General features: G+C 45.3%; 1 protein-coding gene and 1 long non-coding RNA gene across 3 annotated transcripts in view; one reads left to right on the forward strand and one right to left on the reverse strand.

The window, feature by feature from the left end:
* Nucleotides 1-24,342, reverse strand: part of RNF123 (ring finger protein 123) — a 94,841-nt gene extending 70,499 nt beyond the window's left edge. The window contains exons 1-12 of one of the 2 annotated variants that reach the window (XM_082214485.1): nt 24,195-24,342; nt 19,640-19,757; nt 16,188-16,272; nt 14,402-14,481; nt 12,962-13,059; nt 7,674-7,728; nt 7,215-7,300; nt 4,452-4,538; nt 3,072-3,139; nt 2,231-2,362; nt 1,105-1,213; nt 466-570 (exon numbers count right to left, since the gene is read on the reverse strand). In XM_082214485.1, the coding sequence (XP_082070611.1) occupies nt 466-570; nt 1,105-1,213; nt 2,231-2,362; nt 3,072-3,139; nt 4,452-4,538; nt 7,215-7,300; nt 7,674-7,728; nt 12,962-13,059; nt 14,402-14,481; nt 16,188-16,272; nt 19,640-19,721 (987 nt within the window). In that variant the 5' untranslated portion in view covers nt 19,722-19,757; nt 24,195-24,342. Of the gene's footprint in view, nt 1-465; nt 571-1,104; nt 1,214-2,230; nt 2,363-3,071; nt 3,140-4,451; nt 4,539-7,214; nt 7,301-7,673; nt 7,729-12,961; nt 13,060-14,401; nt 14,482-16,187; nt 16,273-19,639; nt 19,758-23,920; nt 24,082-24,194 lie in introns of those variants that run through there. The other variant, XM_082214486.1, reaches the window with a different exon arrangement.
* Nucleotides 15,354-19,703, forward strand: LOC309527746. Its single transcript, XR_014217331.1, has 3 exons — nt 15,354-15,826; nt 16,169-16,315; nt 19,618-19,703. It is a non-coding gene; the product is annotated as an uncharacterized lncRNA (long non-coding RNA).
* Nucleotides 24,343-27,806: the final 3,464 nt, after the last annotated feature.

Genomic DNA, 27,806 nt, shown 5'->3' on the forward strand with positions numbered 1-27,806 from the left:
GGTTAACTCCTCCTTCCCTGGCTGCACTCTCCCCCACAGCAATCAGGCTTCAAAAGAGCCTATTTGTGCCAATGGAAGACTGCTTTCAAACTTAATTTCAGGATGGGGTGTGTATTTTTGGTGGGGAGGGGATAGCAATGCATGGGGATTCTTCTGAAAATGCCCCCCAACACCACAATTAGACTTTTGTCTCCTATTGCCATCAACAGGAGACTTTTTCAAGCCTAAAACTTGCAGCAGGATGGGGTTCAGGGAATGGGATGGCATCATGGACCACTGGTTGTCCACTCCTGATGTAAATAACTGATCTAAACATTCCAATGGTGTGGCCCTCTATTAAGTCCAAGAATTTGTTGTTAAAAACTGAATTCACCGATGAAGAGGAGAAGTTCACTCTCATCTGTAACTTTGTAAACAGTGGTGGAGGATCCTGAAATACATGAAGTAACATTGGAGGAAACTCACCATAAGGGGAGCAAAACTGTTAAAAATGTGTGCAAGGGTGATTAAAACAGTCGGTTCCCCCTGGAGTTGCCACGTGGAAGCCTCTCTTTCCACCAGCTTCCCTTCCTGAAATACATAACTCAGGGTTACACATTTTTAACAGATCCTAATTCTACAAGAGTGTTTCTTAAGCTTGAGGAAGCCCCTGGGATTCTGAGATACACCTTGGATTTGCAGAGATTGCACTAACACCATCCTAAGCCAGATTTGGCATCAGTTAGGCCAGAGGTTTTCAACCTTTTTGAGTCCACTGCTACCTTGACCAACTACATTCTTCCTGTGGCACCCCTGTGGGGGTTTTACCTGGCACCATCTTCTTCCTTTTTCTTTTAGTACCAGGGAAACCTTATTATCTGCCCAGCAGAGACTAATTAGATTTACATTGTGCTCAAATTTTATCACTGCTTTGGTTTTGGTGTATTTTTATTTTCTTCTTCTTTGTAAGTCAGTTGAAGAGCTTTAGCTAAACAGCAGGTAATAAAAGCCCTCAACAAAAATTGAAAAATGAAATGAAATGCCCCTAACCTAATCAATCCAATGTGCAAACAGTTTTTGGCAAGGCAAGTCTGAGTAAACATAACATTGAAAAGATTATCTCACCGTAACATCTATTCCAGTATGAATAACATTTTTCAGGTACCCCAACAGTTTCTGTGCTTTCGCAAGATCTGCAGCTGGTTTGTCCTGTAAGGGCCGATATCCCTCCACTGGATATGTATGAAATTATTAAGGATAAAAACCCCCACAGAAGGCAATCTACCCCTCCTTCAAGGAATGATCCTAAGTCCCCAGGCTTTCCTCTGCTGCCAATCCTTGCCTTCATCCACCACACCAAGCTTCTAGAATGATTGCCACATTTATTGGTATTTCATATGCCTCCAGGTCTTGTCCCACCCTTGCAAAGCAATCTGTACCAAGCACAGCATGTATTGTAAAGGGATTCAAGGGTGATTGCTACTTTCTCATTCAGGATGTCTTTCTTATTCACACTGACCAATAATCACCTTAATGATCATTCAAGAAGGTAGTATCTGCTGCTGGAGATCCAAACTGCCTCCTGAGAGTAGTGGTGCCTCGCAAGACGAAACTAATCCGTTCCGCGAGTCTCTTCGTCTTGCGGTTTTTTCGTCTTGCGAAGCACGGCTATTAGCGGCTTAGCGGCTTTAAGAAAAAGGAAACAAACTCGCAAGAACTCGCAAGACGTTCCGTCTTGCGAAGCAAGCCCATAGGGAAATTCCTCTTGCGGAACGACTCAAAAAACGGAAAACTCTTTCGTCTTGCGCGTTTTTCGTCTTGCGAGGCATTCATCTTGCGAGGTACCACGGTATAACATTTCTGACATATTGACAAGAATGAGATTCATACTTTTATTCAGGATGGCAAGAAGAGCTTCAGCTACAGAGCTAGAGGCCCCCTGTCCAAATCTTAGAATAACTACAAACTGGCCTCAGAGAAAGCCACTCTCAGACTGTAATAAGGATAAAAAAATAATAGTAGAATAGTAGGAATCTGCCTTATGGAGGCATTGTTAGGCTTACTGAGATAAAGTATGTCAAGCATGTAGTATTTATATAGCACTTCTCCTAACTATTATTATGTTACTGAGAAGCAGTGGATGGCTGGCAAGGTTTAGCATAGTTGTGGCCTGAGAAGAGAATGATACTTTTTAGATGCCAACATTGCTCGGGGAAAATATTTCTACAGTTTGGCTAAAACTATTGTCAAAGGATATCGGAGAGGCCGGCTACCAAAGTTAAAAGCAACGGATTCCTTGAATGATAGGCTGATAGCAGGGAAATAGGCCATGCCAGAGCCTCGTGAGATGTTATCAAACGCAGTCCCCAGAGACACACCATTCCTGAAAAAGAAAAGAAAGAGGGGAAGGAGACAAATCCCAAAAGTTTTGACACACCTTGCCAAGAATTCTATACACAAAAGACTTATTTATCTGACATTACACAAAGGGAGAAACAGTCACAGCTTAGCAGCTTGTCTTCTGTATTATGACAATAAATAAAAGCAGATTCTGAATCCCAAGTGCAAAATTCTCCCATTGCTTTGCCTGAGGATCTTAGGAAATAACTTCTTGCAGAGACACTTAGAAAAATATGAATTGTTGTTGCTGGAGCTCTGTTCAAGGTCCTGTTCAGCTTAAGAATTCCACGCAGTGACTCAAAGTGCTCTACAGAGCTTTCTGTGTTGTACAGCTCCACACAGTCATGTTGAAAACAACCACTCATGTTGATTACTGCTTGTGTAGATCTAGTTTTATTTCTCTATTCATCTTTCTTGCACCCATAATAACATTGTACCAGGAATCATTCCCTATCAGCATCTAAACTCCTGTTCAGAAGTGATGCACTCCAACTTTATGAAACAATTTAGATGCTGTAAGGCAAAGGACCTTCCTTGTTGAATGCAATTTTAGTAGAGGATTATTGAGAATGAAGTAACTATTTACCCTTTAGTGGAGCTTGGTTTAAGCTCTCAATGAATATACTTAGAAGGTGAGAGGACAGAATATAGCAGACTAGCAGCATCTAGGATAGTTCTATAAGGGTGCTTACAGGCAGAAAGAAATGCTTCCCTCATCCAGGTCTATTAAGCAGCTGACAATATCTCCTGCTGCCCAAGACTGCAGAAAAAAGAAAAGGTAATTAGATGGGACTTGGGGTATGCAAGCAATGTTGCTAGGATACTGTAAAAACATATAGAGATTGCTTCCAATTCAGTCAAGAAAAGCTGTACAGGTCAAGAGTTCTGCTGCCATACTGATTCATTGTTTTTACTTTCTACCCCCTTCTGTTGCATATTGCAGCATGCAGAATTCTAGTTCTATATTACAGGAGGCAAGGGATATGAGATGTGCCATGTGTTTGCAAGCACCCACTCAGTAGGATGGCCACTTTCTATATCACGGATGGGATCTTTTTGGTACCGCAGGCCAGATACCCATGAGCCAACTCTGATAGGTAGGTGAGTGGGACAACCCACCTCCCAAATCATATGGCATGTGACATCACATGATTGACAGGAGGGTTCTCCAACCTACATCTTAAAACAGTCTGCAGGCTTGGGGACAAGACATGGAGCCAGCACTGTGCTTGGCACTTTGGAAAGCTCCAAGCACAAGGGTAGCAAAGTGCTGCTTTCTCCTCTCTCCTCCTCATTGGAGGCAGGGAAGAAAGAACCCTGCATCATACAGGCATCACTGCACAAGAGAGAAATCTCTATCAGAGCCAATGTCTGCATAAAGCAGTCTTCTTCCCAGTTATGGATAAAAAAATGGGGGTGCTATTCAACTAAGTCTTACTCAAAGTACTTTCAATGAAATGCATGAACCTAAGTTAGAGCAGAACCATTGACATTAAAGGGCATAACAGAACTAAACATTGAATACCACCTCAAAGACAAGCAAACCCAATTTTCCCAATGCTTCCTTTGGCTGTGTGGCCTGTTCCTAGGAGGGACAGATGCACGCAGCCAAACTGAGCAGGGTTTAACCATTGCTCATCAGCTGATGCGTGAGGGGTTTAACCCTGCTAGGAACAGGCACCCACAACAATGCAGTAACCTGCACTGATGTCACTGATTGACAGGTGGACATGATTGGACAGGCCAAACTCGATCTGCTGGTGGGCCAATATGCACAATGGAAGAGAAATTGGTTTTTCACAATAAAATTAAATACAAAACATGAAGCTTAATAACAAATAAATTCTGACTACACCACCCAATAAGAGTCTCCAATTCTACTGGAGACTATGAAAACCTGGAGAGCTATTGACAGTCAGTGTTGAGATTACCAAAACAGATAGACTAATAATCTGATTCAGTGTAAAACAGATTTCTGTGTTCCTAGTTCTTGAAACAAGTGAAGTGGTTCACAGAGATACACAGACTACATGCTTAGTGCAGCAAGAAAACAATTAGGGGCAGACACTCACTTTACCATAGTTGGTTGTGGTTACATTCCATTTGCGCACTCGATTCCCATCGTAAGCATATGAATCCGGAGTGTCTCCAACTCCTTCCTATGCAACATGAAAACCAAAAGCAAACCTTTACCAAAGATCACAATTAAGATTTTGCATTCCAATAATATGCCTTCTTCAACCACTGTCACTGACATACCAAAAAGGACTGAGAAACTTGTAGGCTGGGAGAAACAGACTTGAGAGAAATAGTCATATGGGTAACATACAAGGTGTGACCCGACAGTTTGGTGAATGGTCACAGAAACTAGACGGTGAGAATATTCGAACATACAGGCCTTCAAAGTAGGCCCCCTCTGATACAATGCACCATTGACAACGTTCATAGAACTGTTGGAAACTTCTGCAGAAGTCCTCTTTTCATACTGCTTTCAGTTCCCTCGTCACAGCAGCTTGGATGTGTGAAATGTTGGAAAATCTGTGCCCTTTCAGTGCAGATTTCAGTTTTGGAAAAAGAAAGAAATCCGGTGGGGCCAGATTAGAATATAGAAGGTAGGGCAGCTCAGTAACCTCAGTAATGATTTCATGTGGAATATGCAATTCTTCCGCCATCATTCGGATGGAGAAACGCCGATCCCACATCAATAACTCATGAACTGTCAACATTTGCTGCCGCTTTGCTCGTCGACGGTCTGCCAGATTGCGGGTCTTCTTCGATAGTTTGCCGCCCTTCATGGAAATGCTTAAACCACTCATACACTGTCTTTCAAGTTACAGCTTCATCTCTCAAAATAAAAAAATTCCTTCCTGTAGCACCTTAAAGACCAACTAAGTTAGTTCTTGGTATAAGCTTTCGTGTGCATGCACACTTCTTCAGATACACTGAAACAGAAGTTGCCAGATCCTTCTATATATAGAGAAGGTGGGGAGGGGTATTACTCAGAAGGGTGGTGGGAATCTGAGATTGGCAGATAGCTGAGATGAGCCTGATGAGCCTGTTGACGACTCTTAACGACTGTAGTAGGTCTTACAGGAAAAGGCAAGGGGTGAGAAGGTGAGAAGTGGCTTTTAGTCATATATAATGAGATAAGAATCCAATGTCTCTGTTCAGACCAGGTGTCTCCATTGTTTTAAGTTTGGTAATGAGTTGCAATTCAGCAGCTTCTCTTTCCAGTCTATTTCTGAAATTCCTTTGTAGTAAAACAGCTACTTTGAGATCTTGTATAGAATGTCCTGGGAGATTGAAGTGTTCTCCTACTGGTTTCTCTGTTTTGTGATTCTTGATGTCAGATTTATGTCCGTTTATTCTTTGGCGTAAGGTTTGGCCTGTTTGTCCAATATAGAGAGCTGAAGGACACTGTTGGCATTTGATGGCATACACAATGTTAGACGATGAGCAATTAAATAGTCCCGAGATGGTATGTGTGATGTTGTTGGGGCCAGTAATGGTGTTGTCCGGGTGTATGTGGCAGCAAAGTTGGCATCTGGGTTTATTGCAGGCTCTGGTGCCAGTGTCCGTGTTAAGTCTGGTTGTAGTATTATTGTGGGTTAGGAGTTGTTTAAGATTGGGTGGCTGTCTGTAGGCAATGAAAGGTCTTCCTCCCAGAGCTTGAGAAAGAGAACTGTCATTGTCCAGGAGAGGTTGTAGATCTCTGATGATGCGTTGAACTGTTTTAACTTGGGAGCTGTATGTGATGACTAGTGGTGTTCTGTTATTTTCTTTTTTGGGTCTGTCTTGCAGCAAGTTCTCTCTGGGTATCAGTCTGGCTCTGTTGATCTGTTGTCTAACTTCATCTGCTGGGTATTTTAGTTCTGAAAAGGTTTGCTGTAGATCTCTTAGGTGAGAGTCTCTGTCTGTAGAATTGGAACAGATGCGGCTGTAACGTAGTGCCTGGCTATATACAATGGGCTGTTTGGTATGCTTGGGATGGTAGCTAGAGGCATGTAGATATGTTTGTCGGTCAGTTGGTTTACGGTATAAGGTGGTGTCTATGCGTCCATCCTGTATTTTTATAGTAGTGTCCAAAAAATGTATTTCTTGCATAGATTGATTCATTGTAAGGTTGATTATGGGGTGAAAATCATTGAATTTCTGGTGAAAGGTGTCCAGGGTCTGTTGACCATGTGTCCAGATGATAAAAATATCGTCAATGTATCGCAGGTACAAGAGAGCTTCATCTCTGTACACAATTGTGGGCATTTTGTGGGTTTCTGATGCCAATTTACCCAATCTGAAACAGAATTTCATATTGACTCTCTGCTCCATTTTCAATCACAGTGCACTGCTACTAAACGCTACCGCATCAACGTAGGCCTGTCAACAAATGCCGAGACATGTGCACATATGTTAGCTGAGATACGGACCAACGTCTCCCACGTGGCTCTGTGAATCCGGCAGTTCCTATTATCGCATACAGGAGTGATTCACCCTACTTTCCAGTCACACCTTGTAATATACCAAGCATCCATGCCCATTTCTGGTAAGTATATACACTAGTAATTAGGTCCACTACTATATCCAACTTAAGTAGAACATGAGTTATGAAAAGGAATTACAGGTTCCCTATTCCAAAGAACCAGATTATATAGATATTGTCAAGATTTCAGTTCCCATCAGACCTAGCTAACATGGGATGATGGGAATAGTAGTCTAACAAGGGGCCACAGGTAATTTCTGGGATTTCCAGCCTTGGAACTTCAGGTAAAGAGTGATGTCTAAATGTAAATATAATAAGTAAGAAAATAAATAAATAAATAAATATGCTCTTGCATTACCTCTTGATTGAATCGGCAATTGAGAGTGCACCAACCAATTTGCATAAGGCCTTGGGATGAAATCAGCACCTCATAGATCCATTTTCCTAAAAGAAAATATAGCAGCAAATGTGTCAAATGAAAAATTCTCTGTTAAATGCTATTAACATATAAAACTAGAATAGTCTGAAGGTTTGGCAGCCAGAAGAGTTCAAAAGGATGAATTCATTTTTCCAAAACCCCTGATTGATTTGTTTAGTATCATACTACCCTACAACAAAAAGCTGTCTGGGTGGCATGTCCAGTGTCTGACATTTTCTGCAAAAACCTGAAATGAATGCAGCCCCAAAATTAAAGTCAGGAATTTGTTTAAATCTCATTGTTAATAAATTCTCATCTCAAGTTGCTGTTCACTAGCAGCACACATTATGCCACTTGGACCAGTACCATGGGTTAGTGCATATTTTTTCTAGTCCTTACCTTTATACACACAGGTAGTAGCCCTGATAGAGCCAAAGTTACTATGTCCAATTACCTGAATTGGGAAACAAAGGAGGAAGACAGTCACACCCCATGATTGTGTGTTTTCCATTATCAAGGGTTTCATTACATCTTGCAAATGTGTGTGTGTTGGCGGCGGGGTAAGTAAATCAGTTAAAGAAAGTATTAGGTCACTTTCAATTAATCAAATCATAGAACTTCCACAATAGGTTGCTCTCATTTTACACCAGGATTGGGCACACTCAAAAATCAGGTCTGCCGTTACACCAAACACAGATGTAACAACAAGCATGCCCACATAATTGCTTCCTGATTCCATTTCTCCTCGACAAAACACCCAGTGCCAAAAACAGAAAACTGGCTTTGGAGAAGTCACAACCTGTGCTGACCCCATTACTGGCCCAATGAGCTGCTTGGTCAAGTTGTGGAGGGGATCAGCATGGAATAAAAGCCTGGAGCAGGCCAACTGCAGGAACCAGATGGGCTGCAGGAGAGTGTGTCCAAAGATTTGTCAGAAGCAGCAAGACCAAGAAAGAGAGTGCCAAAAGGAATGATCAAGGAGTGATCACAGATGGGACAACACACTGTTTCAGTACATAATGACTATAAAAACTGACAGCAGTGCCAACAGCACTAAAGGCACTTCCTCTATTGTTAGGCAGCCATAGGCACTCAGCCATAGGATTGGTAGCTAGGTAGTGCATAACAACAGCCACTGGTAAGTTCAGGGCAAAGCTGGTTCTGTCCTTCCTGTCTCAGCTGAGAACTGGAACCCAGTGAGACATGTTGACAAGAAAAACATTCAAAGCAAACCTCCACTAACCCAGTACACAAACATATCAACAGTAGAACACAGACAAGTAGAAAGTAATTCTCTAGTGGGGGTTGAGGCAGAGGGGGATAAGGAAGACAGCAATTATCAGAAATAAACCTTTAAAGACCAATAGAGGACAACAAAGAATATGTAGGCACTGTTTAAAACTGAACACTTAAGCTGAGTGTTAACAGGTGGGCAGCAAGATACATAGAGGCATAATAGAGTGAGTTGTGCAATGCAAACTACAGAGAAGTAAGAAATTTCAGACTTAAAAGCATAGGTGGGCTTATCAGAACATTTTATTTATTTGTTTATAACATGTACATCCCAACCTTCACTGCATGCTATAAGGGCTGCTTATAACAGATCAAGTTATATAAAACTATCCCAAAACATGTACATTGCTGTATCATGCCTCATTTAAATTTCAGTATACAGTGGTGCCTCGCAAGACGAAATTAATTCGTTCCGCAAGTCTCTTCGTCTTGCGGTTTTTTCGTCTTGCGATGCACGGTTTCCCATAGGAATGCATTGAAAATCAATTAATGCGTTCCTAGGGAAACCGCCTTCAGACCAGGTCCGGGGACAGTCTGTCCCCGGACCTCGTCTGAAGGCTGGGGGGGGGGGACAAGGGCTTTTCTTCCCACCCCCAGCATTTTAAAAAACCCCGGGACAGCGGAGGACTTCTCCGCTGTCCGGGCATCTTAAAATGCTGGCAGGCGGCATTTTAAAATCGCCCCGGGACAGCGGAGGACTTCTCCGCTGTCCGGGGCGATTTAAAAGCCCCTGGGAAGGCAGGCAGGGGGGACAAAGACTTTTGCCCCCCGCCCGCCTTCAGAAGGTGTTCCCGCCTCCCCGCCCGGCTTCGCAGCAGCGCTACGAAGCCCGGCGGTGGGGCAGGTGTTCCCGCCCCCCCACCCCGCTTCGGAGCAGCGTTCCGAAGCGGGGTGGCTGGGGCAGGTGTTCCCGCCCCCCCCCCCGCCCGGCTTCGCAGCAGCGCTACGAAGCCCGGCGGTGGGGCAGGTGTTCCCCCCCCGCCCGGCTTCGCAGCAGCGCTACGAAGCCCGGCGGTGGGGCAGGTGTTCCCGCCCCCCCACCCCGCTTCGGAGCACCGTTCTGAAGCGGGGTGGCTGGGGCAGGTGTTCCCACCCCCCCACCCCGCTTTGGAGCAGCGTTCCGAAGCGGGGTGGCTGGGGCAGGTGTTCCCGTCCGCCCACCCCGCTTCGGAGCACCGTTCTGAAGCGGGGTGGCTGGAGCAGGTGTTCCCGCCCCCCGCCCGGCTTCGCAGCAGCGCTACGAAGCCCGGCGGTGGGGCAGGTGTTCCCGCCCACCCACCCCGCTTTGGAGCAGCGTTCCGAAGCGGGGTGGCTGGGGCAGGTGTTCCCGCCCCCCGGCCCGGCTTCGCAGCAGCGCTACGAAGCCCGGCGGTGGGGCAGGTGTTCCCGCCCGCCCACCCCGCTTCGGAGCACCGTTCTGAAGCGGGGTGGCTGGGGCAGGTGTTCCCGCCCCCCGCCCGGCTTCGCACCAGCGCTACGAAGCCCGGCGGTGGGGCAGGTGTTCCCGCCCCCCCACCCCGCTTCGGAGCACCGTTCTGAAGCGGGGTGGCTGGGGCAGGTGTTCCCACCCCCCCACCCCGCTTTGGAGCAGCGTTCCGAAGCGGGGTGGCTGGGGCAGGTGTTCCCGCCCCCCCGCCCGGCTTCGCAGCAGCGCTACGAAGCCCGGCGGTGGGGCAGGTGTTCCCGTCCGCCCACCCCGCTTCGGAGCACCGTTCTGAAGCGGGGTGGCTGGAGCAGGTGTTCCCGCCCCCCGCCCGGCTTCGCAGCAGCGCTACGAAGCCCGGCGGTGGGGCAGGTGTTCCCGCCCACCCCGCTTTGGAGCAGCGTTCCGAAGCGGGGTGGCTGGGGCAGGTGTTCCCGCCCCCCGGCCCGGCTTCGCAGCAGCGCTACGAAGCCCGGCGGTGGGGCAGGTGTTCCCGCCCGCCCACCCCGCTTCGGAGCACCGTTCTGAAGCGGGGTGGCTGGGGCAGGTGTTCCCGCCCCCCGCCCGGCTTCGCACCAGCGCTACGAAGCCCGGCGGTGGGGCAGATGTTCCCGCCCCCCACCCCGCTTCGGAGCAGCGTTCCGAAGCGGGGTGGCTGGGGCAGGTGTTCCCGCCCCCCCGCCCGGCTTCGCAGCAGCGCTACGAAGCCCGGCGGTGGGGCAGGTGTTCCCGTCCGCCCACCCCGCTTCGGAGCACCGTTCTGAAGCGGGGTGGCTGGAGCAGGTGTTCCCGCCCCCCGCCCGGCTTCGCAGCAGCGCTACGAAGCCCGGCGGTGGGGCAGGTGTTCCCGCCCACCCCGCTTTGGAGCAGCGTTCCGAAGCTGGGTGGCTGGGGCAGGTGTTCCCGCCCCCCGGCCCGGCTTCGCAGCAGCGCTACGAAGCCCGGCGGTGGGGCAGGTGTTCCCGCCCGCCCACCCCGCTTCGGAGCACCGTTCTGAAGCGGGGTGGCTGGGGCAGGTGTTCCCGCCCCCCGCCCGGCTTCGCACCAGCGCTACGAAGCCCGGCGGTGGGGCAGATGTTCCCGCCCCCCACCCCGCTTCGGAGCAGCGTTCCGAAGCGGGGTGGCTGGGGCAGGTGTTCCCGCCTCCCCCGCCCGGCTTCGCAGCAGCGCTACGAAGCCCGGCGGTGGGGCAGGTGTTCCCGCCCCCCCACCCCGCTTCGGAGCACCGTTCTGAAGCGGGGTGGCTGGGGCAGGTGTTCCCTCCCCCCGCCCGGCTTCGCAGCAGCGCTACGAAGCCCGGCGGTGGGGCAGAACCGATCTCCCCGCAACCGCTTGCTTCAAAAGAGGTCCGGGACCTCTTTTGAAGCAAGCGGCTGCGGAGAGAACCGATCTCCCCGCAACCGCTTGCTTCAAAAGAGGTCCGGGGGCAGCGGGAAGCGCTTCCCGCTGCCCCCGGACCTCTTTTGAAGCAAGGGGCGGTGGGGAGAAGCGATCTCCCTGCCGCCCCTTGCTTCAAAAGAGAAGACCCGCTGTCCCCGGGGCAAGCTTCGTTTTGCGAAGCAAGCCCATAGGGAAATTCGTCTTGCGAGGCAACTCGAAAACGAAAAAACCTTTCGTTTTGCGAGTTTTTTGTCTCGTGAGGCGTTCAGTCTTGCGGGGTACCACTGTACAAGTCACTTTATCTGACAGCAGTGTAAAACATACAGATTTGTGCTGTGCCTTATAGGATTGACAAAAGAGAAACATATTTACCCAACATCAAAAACCTGATTTGATGCCTACCTGATTCCAGAGGGGAGAAAGTTCCTCCACCAGGATGCCACCAGGGAGAAGATCCTATTCTGAGTCCTGGGCAACTAGAGTTCAGTTGGTGATAGCACACAACTAACAATGTGTCTCCAGCACATCTCAACTCACAGGCAGAACAGTACAGGGACAGCTGCTGTTTCAGATAGCTGTGTTCCTAGCTGTTCAGGGCTTTATATATCAGTCAACATCTAGAATTGGGCTCAGTGACACATAAATAGCCAGTGCAAACGCTTCAGATTTGGTGCTATATGATCACAGGCAGTATAGCTCTTCAAAATGTCCACAGCCTCATTCTCCATTACAACTGTGCTCATAGAACTGTGTCCTACACAGAGCAGCTAGAGAACCAGATGGAGCAGGAATAAGGCACTCCACACCACTGTGGCCACCTGGGTATCAAGAAGTACCCCTAGACTACATATTTGATCCTTAAAGGAGAATGCAACTCCATCCAAAAAAGTTGTGTACCTAATTCCTGAATCTGGGAACCACCAGCAGCTCTCCCAAGAACCAAGGAACCATCTGAACTCAAAACTTAAGAAGAACCATGCTATAACAGCAACCAAAGGGAAAGGTTATAATGAAGACCTGACAAGTGTTATCAAAAGGGAGAGACCCTATCAGCAACTCTAGCATAAAACACATTTTCTATTAACATCAAACCAATGGTGGCATGATAGTGGCTCTATGTTGACCACAGTTAATAAATAGGAAATATTTTCTTAAACATGCAGTCTCTCCACATATCACCTTCACTCCCTAGACAAAATTTGCCCATTAACCTCAGTTAAATAGTTTGTCAGCAACATTAGCAATTAATGTTTGCCTTAAATTAGAATCTCAAACTGCAGTCTCAGATTATAGTTAAATGGTAACCTTAGTTAACCTTCATCACAGTTGACATAACTGCTGACAAGCTGCTTAATGGTGAGGAAGGGGATTCGCTCCATGAAGAGGAGTGGCAGGAGATAGGAAATGCACACTCAGCTTATTAGCCAATATTAGCAGGGAACCAGTGTTACCTAAGCCCAAAAGCAAAAGGAGAGTGAGGACATACAGAGACCAAAAAATGAAGTGAGAAAACACCAGCACAGACTTTAAAGAGCGACCTAGAGTCCCCAGTGACAAGTCAGCCCATTCACAGCGTTTACCTCACACTCACCCCAAGTAGGTCATCATCCACCAACAGGAGCCCTTCAAAACCACTGGTATGATCCAACACCACAGTAGAAGGGCCAAGCCTGCCCTCTACCCCCTGATCTGAAATGAAAGTTGAAGGAATGACAATGAGAAATATTTGCGAAGCAACAACATAAGAGATACAGTAATTGAGACAAGGCAACTCTATGTTCAGTTTTATGGCAAAAGAAAGAGGCACAAGCATCAGTTAGGATATTATATGGTTATTTTTCTTCTCCTGAACACAGAGGACGTTCCTCAAAGATAGAGACATTTCATAGAATCATAGAATCATAGAATCATAGAGTTGGAAGAGACCACAAGGGCCATCGAGTCCAACCCCCTGCCAAGCAGGAAACACCATCAGAGCACTCCTGACATATGGTTGTCAAGCCTCTGCTTAAAGACCCCCAAAGAAGGAGACTCCACCACACTCCTTGGCAGCAAATTCCACTGTCGAACAGCTCTTACTGTCAGGAAGTTCTTCCTAATGTTTAGGTGGAATCTTCTTTCTTGTAGTTTGGATCCATTGCTCCGTGTCCGCTTCTCTGGAGCAGTAGATTTCATACATCCAAGCACAGTTCTCCATAGAATCCCATGTGTGGAGGGTAGGTGACATGTGTCTTTCGACAATGACACACATTAAATAGAAAAAATACTGAATATGTGTTATCGTTGTAAGACCCATGTCACCTACCCCCCACACATGGGACTCTATGGAGAACTGTGCTTGGATGAATCAAACTGTTTCAATGAATACTGCTCTGAACATCAAACAGGCTGATATACTGCAAACCTTCTGTGTAGTTGGCCATTTCTTTTCCCAAAATAGATATTATGTTTATCTGATAAAACTTAATAAAAATACATTTTTTAAAAAAGAAAGACCACCAGGAAGGGAACTAGGTTTAGGTGGAAAGTCCCCATAATATGCTATTCTGCTTTCTCTTAAGGCAATTGCAAAATGAGCAGACACCAGAGGCATCAGCTTCTGAAAAAGACTGAGGGGCCCCGGTGCAATGTCATCACATCACACATGCAAGGTCACAAGGAGCCAGGGAATGGAGCCAAACATGGTGGCAGCACAGCCTCTGTCCTCCCCTTCCCTCTGCCATGCAAGGTAAAGATGGGGGAAGCCGCTCCCAGCTAGTGGCGGTAGCAGCAGCAGCAACCAATGACCACTGAGCTATGCCACGCTTGGCTCCAGTATAGGCTGCTTCCCCCGTCCCTTCCCCATACGGCAGGAGGAGGAGGAGGAGCCACAGGCCACTGAAGCTGCACTGCGCCTGGCTCTGTGTTCGCCCTCCTCCTCCTGCTGAACATTGGGGGCCCGGCCCCCTCAAAAAACAAACAAACAATGGGGGGCACAAAGTCCCTCGGCCCCTTGGAGCTGGCACTTATGGCAGACGTTGTATATATTTACCTTGACCATCTTCTGAGACAGCATCTTCTGCCAGCAATCGTTCTACGTGTTCTTGTAGGTTTTGAAAGGAGAGGTGCTTTCTAGGAATAAAGTGAAGGATCCTTCAACAGTTTTTATATAATTCCCCATGGAGAGACTCACATGAATTGTTAACCAGAGTTTCTTCACTACTTCAGCACGATCCTCCATAAACTATTGATTTAATAAAGCTACATGGTATGTTTAATAGATTAAATAGCCCAGGGACACAACTACTTGAAAGGACCAGAAACTAAAATCTTAGACAAATAAAAATAGCTTCTATAGAGAAAATGATGTCATGGATTCTAAGAGACACACTCTGGCGCTCACCAACATGAACAAATTAATTATTTTGCAACTCTTTCCTTCTAGTGTGAATTTTGAACACAACGCTATAGAGTATTCAAATCCCAACTGCCAAGATTCTTTATGGCTTCCTATTGGACTGCTGTAGTGAAGCAGACATGCACAATTTGTGACTAAGATGAATAAAACCCACCAGCCAGGTCCTGTGTCCTTTCAGCTTCATAACACTGCTATGTTTTTACAGTTCCAGGCAGACAGAAAAAAGAGAGCTGCTGTTGGCTGCCACACGTGGCTGGTGGGCTGTATTAGGTTGGTGGATCACAATGCGTTGAGGCCTATGCAGCAGAACCCCTAAATCCAACAGGAGCTATGAATTAATCTAAGCTCCTTTTTCAGCTTTTAAATAATAAACCAAAGGAACTTAATGCTGAAAGTTTTGACACCAACCCCCCCCCAAAAAATGGTAGAATGATGAATTGGAGCATTCCAACAGTACACTGGGAAAGCTGTGGCAAACAACAAGAAACAACTCTATTCCTCCTCCTCCTCCTGGTAACTGCTACTCACCAGAAGGAAAAAGGGATGAAGGTTATTTTTAGTAGCACTGACAACTCAGTTGTGAGTTCAGAAGCTAAGTATATAGTGGGTGGAATTTGACCCCAGCAGATCTTTAAATACAAACATACAACAGACGTTCTTCCAGAGCAACATTCACATGAGAGGTCTCAATACGAGGATTCCAATGTGTACAAGAAAATGCAATTAGAGGACTTTGCTAAAGGCCTTGTTTTGTGATTTCCTAGTCGATTCAGAAGGATTATACATAACTGGCAAGGAACGAGTGTAAAGCAATTTTAAAAATCACAATCACACAAAAGAAATGAAAAAATAATCAAAGAAAGCTAACATCGTCATTTCACATGAGAAGTACTTGAAACTAGCTTTCATAATATAAACATAACATATTGAGACACATTCATTTAAATTAACAGTGGACATGTATCAATCATTTTTAAGTGTTTAATAATCTAACAGTGTAATCCTAACCATGCCTACTCAGAAGCAAGTCAAATTGAATTCAATAAGACTTACTCCCAGGTAAGTGAAGTTACAACTACAGCCTTAAATATTTCTTAAATAGTATACAGATGTTTAAAGGCATTCAGCTTTCATCATTATTTGCCATTTGTAAGTGTCATTTAGCCAGATTTACAGAAATTATAATTTAGATCAGTAATTGCCACACCCTTGGCCTCTCATACACACCTTCAAAACTAAGGCATGCAAGTTCTACTGTCTGTAAAGTCCCATCAGCATTATACCACATAAACACTTCAGCAGTAAAATGAAACTTTTGTCTCATCTAGGGTCAGCATTCAGCTGTGATCCTAAGCAGTACCATTAAAGTAACACCACAGTACAACTTTGCTTGCTCTTCAGTGAATCAGAAATCCAGTACCTATATGCAGCAGTAGGCTGAGTTCCATCAGCAATGGGAAAGATGCGATGCAGATAATCATTCAGGAGTTTGCTGTTCACTATCCCTATGAGAATGAGTAAAAAGCCAAGTCAGCAAGGAACAACCAGGTATTACCTCCAATATACCAATTTTACTTCTACAAGTGAGGCAAGATGAAATTAGGCAGCCCTGTTTCATTTATTTATTTCATTTACAACCTGTCTTTCTTCCATAGAACTCAAAGCAGGTTGCAAGAGGTTCCCAGGAGGCCGCCCATCCAGACACACTCAGAGCTAGCTTCCGTAAGGCGGCTAAATCATATGACTTCAGCCTATGCTGTTGTCTATATAGCTAATACTATATCATAGACTTAAACAGCAGAAATATGGAGATTAATAAATCAGTTTTGATAAGCTCATCTCATAAATCACTTGATATGTTTACTTGAAAGATGACCCCAGTGAATTCAATGGGACTTACTCCCAAGTGTACACAGAATTTCAGCCAATGCCTCTAAGGCTATATCTCTATCAAATGTTTTTCCTTAGAGACCAGCTAAGTTTGTTCTTGGTATAAGCTTTCGTGTGCATGTACAGTTTTTGCACACGAAAGCTTTTACCAAGAACAAACTTAGCTGGTCTCTAAGATGCTACTGGACATTATATATATATATATATATATATATATATGCTTTCGTAGATTTTCACGGGTACAGGAATGCAGGTTTTGGTGTCTTCGGGTGTCTTCCCGTGTAAGAGTCGGGGTGTCTGTGCGACGTTTCGACGAGGTCTCACTCGTCATCTTCAGGCTGGTGCTTTCGGCTTCTTGTTACTGGAACCGAAAAGAAGCCGAAAAGAAGCCGAAAGCACCAGCCTGAAGATGACGAGTGAGACCTCGTCGAAACGTCGCCCAGACACCCCGACTCTTACACGGGAAGACACCCGAAGACACCAAAACCTGCATTCCTGTACCCGTGAAAATCTACGAAAGCAAATATATATATATATATATATATATATATATATATATATATATATATATATATATGCAGGTTTTGGTGTCTTCGGGTGTCTTCCCGTGTAAGAGTCGGGGTGTCTGGGCGACGTTTCGACGAGGTCTCACTCGTCATCTTCAGGCTGGTGCTTTCGGCTTCTTGTTACTGGAACAGAGCAGAATCTGGTGTTTGAGTTCCTATAAATACTGTTGAGGGGTGTGGTGTATAGCCTCCAACGTTCTGGGCAGAGAGGAAGTTCCTAGATTAGTGTGCCTTTTCTTCTTTTGTTCCTTAATTACTTGAGGGATATCTTGAGTGATTTCATGAGTGATATTCTGAATACCACTGGGTGGGTCATTAAGTGTAGATTAGTTGCTAAAGCTTTCGTGTCTTGACCTCTTGAGCTTGTGAAGAGTTTTTCTGAGAAGATGGCTGTGCTGCATTTAGTTGTGCTCTGGCTTGGCTTCGTGTATAGGGGCGAGCTGTGATTTTGTGCCTTGTGCCAGCCAGATCTGTGTAGGGATTGCAGGGGGGTGCAGCATCCGGAGGTGCCACTATAGTTTGGCTACTGGATGGAGTCTGTAATATGTCTGTGGAGAGGGTCTGGGTTTGGGTCTGGTGTGGTTGATTGGTGACGGCAAAAACCGACACCAGAACCAGAGGCACACAGAACGCCGTCACCAATCAACCACACCTCGACGAGGTCTCACTCGTCATCTTCAGGCTGGTGCTTTCGGCTTCTTTTCGGCTTCTTTTCGGTTCCAGTAACAAGAAGCCGAAAGCACCAGCCTGAAGATGACGAGTGAGACCTCGTCGAAACGTCGCACAGACACCCCGACTCTTACACGGGAAGACACCCGAAGACACCAAAACCTGCATTCCTGTACCCGTGAAAATCTACGAAAGCAAATATATATATATATATATATATATATATATATATATATATATATGTATATATATGTATATGTATATATATGTATATGTATATGTATATATATGTATATGTATATTCTGACTGTGTCAGACCAACACGGCTACCTACCTAAATGTTTTTCCATATGTCTTAGTATATACAGCAAATAGAGGATACAGCATGCCTCTCATAAAGAGTGTTGTTTCTAGCTGAGACTCTACTTCCAGGTTTTTCATAGCAAAGCTACTAAATTTACTCCTGAAGGATTCAAATAGTGTGTTAATGTGTCTCTTGCCCCTCATTGTTGCCATGCTGCTATCTGAATGTTTGCACATTCTCTTGAGTTACTTGGCAGGAGGAGCTACAGCATGTTGCTTGAAATGACAGATCAATTTGGCCTGTCCTTGTTATCTCTCCTTGTCCCTCTGCTTCTCTTTGCACAGTCATAATGCAAATGTGCAGAGACCAGCCTACAGACAATGAAGGACAAGCCAAATAAACAATAAACCAAAAGAGCTGCACAGAAGGATTTTGTTATTCCCTAAGTTTCCTTAGCACTTTCTTTAACAGCTACAACTTAGCATTACACATGTGAGCATGGGATTCATAACAGTCCCTTTAAAAATTACCAGTACCAAGTAGCTGTTCTATTCAAGAGCCTATATCAGTAGGAACCTTGGTCTATGGTAAAATGCATTCACAAATGATTATGCTGATCATTTCTCTATGATAACAATCTTTTCAAACCGGAACACCTGTTAACTGCAAGTGAGGGTTGATTTGCATTAAGTTAAACCTTTTCCCACCAGGTGAATTCTGCAATTACTTTGGGTCTGAGAGCCACATTCATCCAAGTGTTGTGATTTATTTATTGCATCCCAGCACTTCAGACCTAATTTCAGTCTGCAAAGGAAATGTCCATTTACAGGTGAGCTTTGAATCCAAATTGCGCCTGCAAATGGGCAACAGACTGTCAGCATCAATCAGCAACCCCCATTTGCCAACTGACAGGCTCCGGATGGTTCCTTTGCAGCCGCATCATTACCTATTCCAAACCTGACATTGCATATGATGACAGTTGGGGGGTAGGAGGGCATGGTTTCAGGTTCCCCATTCCTGACTTAACCAAAACCATCTTCTCCATCTGTGTGAATTAAAAACTAACAGATAAAATAAGACAGATAAAACACCCTTTATCCCAATTTGAAATTCCATCCATGCTTTCCCCTGCCTCTTATAGGCCTTAAACAATGCATCAGATATTTAATAGCATTGTGCCAGGGACAAGTCTGGAGTGCTATGAAAGGTGAAACACCAAATACATGTTAATTCCTTTAAGCAGATTTAGCTTTGCCATTAGCTTGCACAACTGAGCTAAGACCCCCAAAAATTATCTGCCAATGAAGTGGCAAACTTGAATAGGTGGCAACTTTGTTTGCACAGCTAAGGTGCTGAAAACAGTGAATCTCTCCTAATTACTTGCTGACAAGATTTGTAAAAACAGCCTCCTCTTCCCCCAGACATCCACAACAGTATTCCTACCTGCAACCTTGGACTTCTCAGGCTCTGTGCTTAATCTATAGTTCTTCCGAGAAAATGTTGTTCCAGAAGCTCTTGATGTCATAATTCAGGTCAACTTGAATGGCCACTAATCTCAAAGCTGAAATAGGGGGAAATTGACCAATTAGAAATGAAAACACTTGCAACAAAGAAGGATGCAACTATTCACAAAACTGGAAGAAAGTAGCAAGGTAACTATACACATTTTTTTGTATTTGCCCTGCTTCTAAATGTGTACATACTCTGGCATAAAACTCACTGCCTCTAATAATATACTATAAATTTGTTAAGAAAACAAGTACAAAAACTCCAAGGCATTTCATTGTCTGAAGCATGAATACTGGAGCGCATCTAGGTTAATATGTAGAAAATTTTGCCTCATAAACTTAAAATGATTTCATTTAAGAAAAGCTAGAAAAGAAGATCTGCATTTTTCCTAGTCGTAACAGAAAACTAGCAAAATAAGAGCCAAAAATGTTCACTGAAGACTGACATACATAAAGAGAATGAATAGTTTAATGTATCTAAAGTTATGGTTTTAAAATGAGGGAATGCACAAAGCATAATCCCGGGATAGGGACCCTCCGGGTGGGTCTAATTAGGCCTAGCAGGGGTCCTAATATAGCCTCCTGGACCACTTCCCCCATACCACACATAAGTTGGGAGGCAGGTAAAGATGTGGCTTTTACACTGAAGCAGGTTTCAAAGAGCTTTCAACATAAACCACCTGGAAATGCACTTCAAAAACAATGTCTCTTAGCACTCATCAGTACTTTGAAGTGCGTATCCATGCGGGTTTCTAGATGTTAACTGTTGTCCCCAAAGTTGAAGTCTTTGCATGGATGTCTGTCTGCTGGTGGTTCTTGGCCTACTGGACAGAAAAGTTTCCCCACCCCTGATATAGTTAAAAAACAAAGAAAGGGAGGGGGGAAAGCCATCTGAACAGCAATAAATATCTATTGGCAAACACATCCCTGTTTTTTATGTAACAATCCACATGTATAGCAATACAAAAAAAGTTAATGCCTATATATCCAAACAACTCTCAGGAGAGTTATATGACGAGTGTTCTGTTTTACGGGAGACTTGTGCTTGTCAATAATTGTTTCATTACTCTCTAGAGTTCAAAGTAATGGTTGCAACAGCAGCTGTAAGCTTTCTATCTATATAAACAGAGCATGACAGTCAGAACAAGACTCATATCTGTTTGCCTTAAAACAAAAACACAATGTATAATGATGTTATACAAAGACTGTGTAAGAACATGCAGTACAGTGGTGCCCCGCAAGACGAATGCCTCGCAAGACGGAAAACTCGCTAGACGAAAGAGTTTTCCGTTTTGGAGGTGCTTCGCAAAATGAATCTCCTATGGGCTTGCTTCGCAAGACGAAAATGTCTTGCGAGTTCCTGCAGGTTTTTTCCCCTTTCCCCTCCTTTTTCTAAGCCGCTAAGCCGCTTATCAGCTGATCCGATAAGCCGCTAAAAGCCGCTAATAGCGCTAATCCGCTAATCCGTCAATGGGCTTGCTTCGCAAGACGAAAAAACCGCTAGACGAAGAGAATCACAGAACGGATTCTTTTCGTCTTGCGAGGCACCACTGTACAGTAGAATTCCTACAGGTTTTCTGTTAATCAAACATGCATCCAAAAGATAACCTGTTGCCCTCCAGATGCTTTAAACTACAATTCTCATTATCCCTGACCAGGAGTTGGCACTTAACAACATCTGGAAGGCCACAGGCCCTCCATCCATGTTGCTACTGTATTAATTGATATGTTGCTTATATGCCAAAATGCCTTCTAAGTGGCTTATAACCTATCCTTTTCCATGTATATTTTCTATTCCCAAGAAGAACTTCCTTAGTATATAATATGTGGTCAGCTTTTTTTCAGCCTGCAATTTTCAATCTTTTTTTCAGGTTCATTTCATCTACTACAAACTGAAGCAAATATTAAGGAACTTCATTTATTTTATATATCACTAGACACTGTTTTATCCATAAACAAAGACTATATACAACATCCGGTCACTGTCAGTCCCATAAAATGCAGCAAGTCTATATCCAGAATACCCAAACAAAAATAAAATAGGGAGGTTTAAAAAACAAACAAAACAGAATACCCAAACACTGGGTCATCATGTCTATCTGTTCTACATCCACGTTAGCAGGAACATGTTCTTCCTTCTGAATAATATGAAAACATCAACTTACAATTCAGGATTACCTTTCACACTTCAACACAAAAAGTAACCTTGGCAACAGCAGCAAATACAGCTGACAGGCTAGATGGCAAGCAAGGAGAGTATAGTAAGACTGGCAGAATTGTTTTCATTTACACTATGAAGCAGTTTAGTTTTACAGTGGACCAATTTTATTAGAATTTGTTTAATCTAGTGAGGAATTATCTCTAAAAATCCAAAAGCGGTAAGCGTACCTGCATTATGAATGAGTTTTTTAAACAATACAAGAACTTCACAAATAAAATGGCAAACAATACTAGGCGACCTTCCCATGCATCTGTTTTTGTTTGTTGCCTCAAAGTCAAAACAAACCAACTTCCGTGTATCTCATTTGCCTGGTCACCTGAAGATAACCTTAGGCAACCCAATAAGTGGTTATTTTCAAGGCTACATTACAGGGTTTTGCAATAATCTTTGATCTTAGAGACCCGACACTGAAAGTATACACAGATATTTCTTCCACTAGAAATAACAGAAAATCTTTATGAAGAATACATCTTTGAAAGCAGAGATGGTCCCAGTTGCCAAGGACCTTCCCAGCACAATCCTACCCAGGCTTATTCAGAAGCAAATCTCAGTTATGCTCACCATATCTTTAAAAGCATATGGAGGAGCTGGAAAGGGTACAGAAAAAGGCAACCAAAGAAATCAGTGAGTTGGAGCAACTCCCCTACAAGGAAATATTGCAATCAAGAGGAAGCATGACAGAGGTATATAAAATTATGCAAGCTGTAGAGAAAGGAAGTAGAGTTAAGTTTCCCCCATCTTTCACAACACCATAACATGGGGTCATCTAATAATGAAAGTGAATAGTGGGTGATTTAGGACAGACAAAAGGAAGCCCTTATTCACTCAGCACATGGAATTTACTGCCACAAGATGTGGTGACTACCACCAACTTAAATGGCTTTGATAGGGAAGCACACAAATCCATGGAGGATAAGGCCATCAGTGGCCTTGTTACCTCCAAGATCAAGAAGCAGCATGCTTCTGAATACCAGTTGTTTGGAGAACAACAGCAAAAAGGGGCTGCTACTCTCATGTTCTGTTTGTGGACTTTTCTGAGCATCTGGTTGGCTGCTGTGGAAAACAAGATGCAGGGCCGGAGAGGCCTTTAGTCTAATCAAGCGCACCTTTTCTTATGTTCACTAAGTTCAGGTGGTCTTACTCCCAAAGAAGCATGCATAGGACTGCAGCTTGAGCCCTTCATGAGTTATATAAAACTGTCATTTGAAGGGTACAATCTGAATAAACAGAAGTTATTACTTTATATTAATTTTAATCCTACAATTATCTTGATCGCTGGAATATTTTGACTATCAGATTAACCATGTGACAATATGACAACCATTTATTTGCAAAAGGACTACACCGTAAATGGGGCAAAGGAAACTATGCAGATGTCAGCTTTGCTTCTAAGCAACAAATGTAGCTGAAAATCCATATGCCAATCCACTCCATATTACATTTAGAGTTTAGCACAAGGATCTGAAACAGTGCTAGTTTCTCTGCAGAATACCATGCTGCAATAACTCTGGGCTTCAAGAGTTGTGAAAGCCTTGGAGCTATTTCTACACTGCATGGTAATTACTACTCCTAGTTTTCCACTGGTGGAGGTAATTTTTAAACCACCATGCACTGCAACATCTGGATCACTGTCTGACACCGCTGCAGCAGCTTCTACTGTTGCATATTCAAAGGTTTATTAAGAAAAGAATTTCATGATCTGATCCCATGCACACTTACTTGTGAGGAAAGTCCAGTGAACTAAAGAGTGCTTACTTCAGAGTAAACCTAGCATAAGATAAGGCAGCAAAGATGCAAACCCTGAGCCTAGTACAATCAGGCTGCAGTCCCATAACACTCACCGGTGAGTATACCTCATTTAAATTAATGTGATTTCTGTGTAAGTGTATATAGGTTGGCGCTATGGTGACCGCAGACTGCGCTGTCTGCTCAGAAGGACTCCCAGGTTAAGCAATGTGTACATAGGATTAAAGGCTAGAACTCAGTGGGGTTTACGTTTGAGGCGGTACGCTTAAGCTCCCACTGACAACCTCCTCCGCGAAACTGAGGTTCCCCACGACACATCCGAGGGGAGATTGGCTCCCTCCCTCCCTCCGCATTCCTTTGGCGGAAACTTGAAATCAAACTGCTTCCCCACAGCCACCAGGGCTCCTCCGAGGTGGTGTCAGCGCTGCGCAGAGGGACGGTGCCGGGGACGGCAGGGAGGCACGCAAAGGCGGGAGAAAAGGGGCACGGAAGATGCGCGCGCGGCGGCGGCGGCTCGAGGCACCTGGCGGCAGCCGCTCCCTGCCTGGAAAAAGGCCTCCCGACGAACCCACGCCAAGGGCAGCGATACCCGGCCAAGGACCGGCGCGGCGGCGGCCACGGCCACTCTGCGGGGCTGACCGCCGAGGGCTTCCCCGCGTGGCTGGAGGCTGCGAGGAGCGCCTTCCCTGAGTTGCCTTCCCTGAGCCGACGGGGCAGCCTGGAGCTCTTCTCGGGTCGGAGAGTTCGGCGCCGCGGCACTCTGCCCAAGCGGCTGACCCGGGCCTAGTCGCGGCCGCCGAGCCAGGCCTCTCGCAGGCGCCCCCCTTGGGCCCTCGCGCCCACCCCGGCCAGGGGCTCCCCGACCCCCGGAGCCCCGGCGAGACCCCTCCGCTCCTGCCTGCCTCTCTTTCCGCCGCTTTGACTCACCGCCGCTGCCACCCCACGCCTGGCTCGCCCAGCCCCGGCAGCGGCTCCTCACAACATCCGCCCTGCTACGGAGCGTCGGCAGGGACACACAAAGCGGAGGGTTCAACCGCAGCAGGAGAATTGGGGCGGATCTCGCGCCGCCTGTGCCGGCGCCGCCCCCGAGAGCCGGCGGCACAGGCGGCGGCGTCAGGCTGCTCTCCCCGCTCCCTGGGACTGTGGGACTGACTCTTGTTCAAATTCAGACATGCATCCTCTCCTCGTTTCCCCCTGCTCGTCTCTGCCTCCCGCATTCTCCCTGACTGCCCAGAGCCTCGCAGAGTTTCTGATATTCCGAGCACATACCCGCCGCTTCAGCTCCACCAGACTCCAACTGGGGTTTCCTGTTAATGACCGGTCCCCTCCCGCCCTTGGGTTTTACATGACAAGTACGTTTTATATTCCGCCTTTCTTCCGTAGGGTGCTTCCACATAGGGTCACCATAATGTAAACAGCTGGTTCACAAATCGTAAACAAGATGTGGACGACAGTTCTCGCTTAGAATTGTAGAGTTGGAGTGGGGAGGCACAAGGATCATCTAGCCCAAGCATAGGCAAACTTGGCCCTCCAGATGCTTTGGGACTACAACTCCCATCATTCCTAGCTAACAGGACCAGTGGTCAGGGATGGTGGGAGTTGTAGTCCGAAAACATCTGGAGGGCTGAGTTTGCCTATGCCTGATCTAGTCCAACCCCCTGCAATGCGAGAATAATTTACCGGACGTGGGGCTGGGACCCACGACCCTGAGATTAATTTTTACCAGTTTCCCTCCAGAAATCAGATGAAATGATGGGGGCATGGGGATAGACAAGCACCAATCCTACAATAAACATCATCTGGAAGCACCCTTAAGTACATTTTATATCCCAGCTTTCTTCAGTCATTGTGGAAGAAAGTACTATGGATTCCCAGCATCCTGGCATTAGTCAGACCCAAACTTGTTGATGGTTTCATCATGTGTCCTCAAATCTGCTTCACTGAAAAGGCAGTTTTCAATTACAGTGGTACCTCAGGTTACATACACTTCAGGTTACATACACTTCAGGTTACAGACTCCGCTAACCCAAAAATAATGCTTCAGGTTAAGAACTTTGCTTCAGGATGAGAACAGAAATCATGCTCCGGCGGTGCAGCGGCAGCAGGAGGCCCCATTAGCTAAAGTGGTGCTTCAGGTTAAGAATAGTTTCAGGTTAAGAACGGACCTCCAGAATGAATTAAGTACTTAACCCGAGGTACCACTGTAATTTGTTAGGAGGAGGACCTCAACTCAGTGGTATAGCATATGTTTTGCATACAGAAAGTCTGAAATTCAGTCCCCAGGATCTCTATATAAACTAGAAGAGACCAAATCCTGGAGAGATGCTGTCCATCACTGTGGATTTTTTAAATTAAATTTTTTTTACATCTTTATTAATCTTATCACAGAAGCTATCAAAGCAGCATACAATAAGATAAAATAAGACTCTAACAAAAATAAACAATTTCTACAATTGTACATTTAATATCCCATAAAATGATTGTGTTACGCTTCAGGAAAAGACATCAGTAGCCATCTAAATATCAAGATGCTAGGCAACTGTCTAATTTCAGCTGCTAATGGATTTCTGTTTATTTATATACCAAATTAGATAGATCAGTGGTCTGACTCTGTATAAGGCAGCTTCCTATGTTCAGTTGCCTGTCAGTCCCTGGTATTGGTGATCCCTTTAGGGAGGGTCCAGAGCTCTAGTGACATTCCCACAGCCACAGCCCCCCCCCCCCGGCAGAATTACCACTTGAGGATGCCACCAGCTAGCTACCATGTATGTAAAGGAAGTCTTGAAACCTGTGGCATTAGTTCTGGTTAAATGTGGTTAGAATTCAGCTGCTTGAGAAATACATCTGCAAAGCCAATAATAGCTCATTCAATTTAGAGGATAGTCACCTAAGTTCTACGATACCCAATGCCCTCCAGATGTTGCTGGATTACAGCCTTGTCTCAGCTTGTGTTAGCAATGATCAAGGAGGATGGGAGCTGTCCAGCAATGTCTGGAGGGAATTGCAGATGGATAAATCCATGCATTACTGTGCAGAATGGTATCAAATAGACTAATGGGCTTCAGCAGAAGATGCCTTCCGAGTTCTTAACAGAGTGACTCCAGCTTTTGGCTCTGGAGCTTTAAAAATGTATGCCCCTTTGGCTTTCCTTCTGATTTTATTAGACTCCCCACCAGGTTGCTGTTGTACTCTGTACTGTACTGTATGGAAACATCTAATTGTGGAATGAGATATAATCTCAACAGGAATAATATAAAAAAGGATCATGGCCTGTGAGCTGCCTTTTGGCACCTTTCCAAATCTCTCCCTATTGGTTTGTCTAATTTTTCCTGAGAAGTTGGAAGTTGATTTGTGTGTAGAAACACCCACACACCCACACCAAGTTGTTGTATTTCACTGGCCACATACATATATAATTAGTAAATAAAGGACTTTATTTCTCAGCTGCAATTCTCTTAAAGTTTCTTGCTTGCAGATGCCATCTGTCCTGCAATCCTGTCCAGAGCTCTCTGCCACTGAGGAGTGTGTTATCTCCATCTTGGTCTTTCTCCACCATTTTGAGCCCTTATAAAGCCTGCAGCACTCTCTTAGCAACGCTTTGGCTTTCTATATTTGTTGTTACAACCACCCTTACTCACTCACTCAATTTTTGATGGCCCCTGGCCTATACAAATGTGTATGAGTGGATTGTGTTTGTGTAGAACATCATACATTGTTTGCTACATGGGGGTTTTTTAGGGCAACTTTTATTGATACATTAAAACTATGTATATTTTATGCTCTATGTAAACTGAATGTTTTGACAAGTAAGCTGTGTGTGTGTGTGTGTGTGTGTGTGTGTGTGTGTGTGTGTAATAATGACATATGAGGTCCTAATCTTATAGTACAATTATTAGAGAATGTGATGTTTGTATAGACTAACCTACATATTTAAATAAAGAAATTCCTTCCAGTAGCACATTAGAGACCAACTAAGTTTGTTATAAGTTGGACGCGGGTGGCGCTGTGGGCTAAAGCCTCAGCGCCTAGGGCTTGCCGATCGAAAGGTCGGCGGTTCGAATCCCCGCGGCGGGGTGCGCTCCCGCTGCTCGGTCCCAGCGCCTGCCCACCTAGCAGTTCGAAAGCACCCCCGGGG

The sequence above is a fragment of the Podarcis vaucheri genome (assembly GCF_965113315.1).
Source record: "Podarcis vaucheri genome assembly, chromosome: 2".
In the NCBI taxonomy this organism is placed as follows: Eukaryota; Metazoa; Chordata; class Lepidosauria; order Squamata; family Lacertidae; genus Podarcis; species Podarcis vaucheri.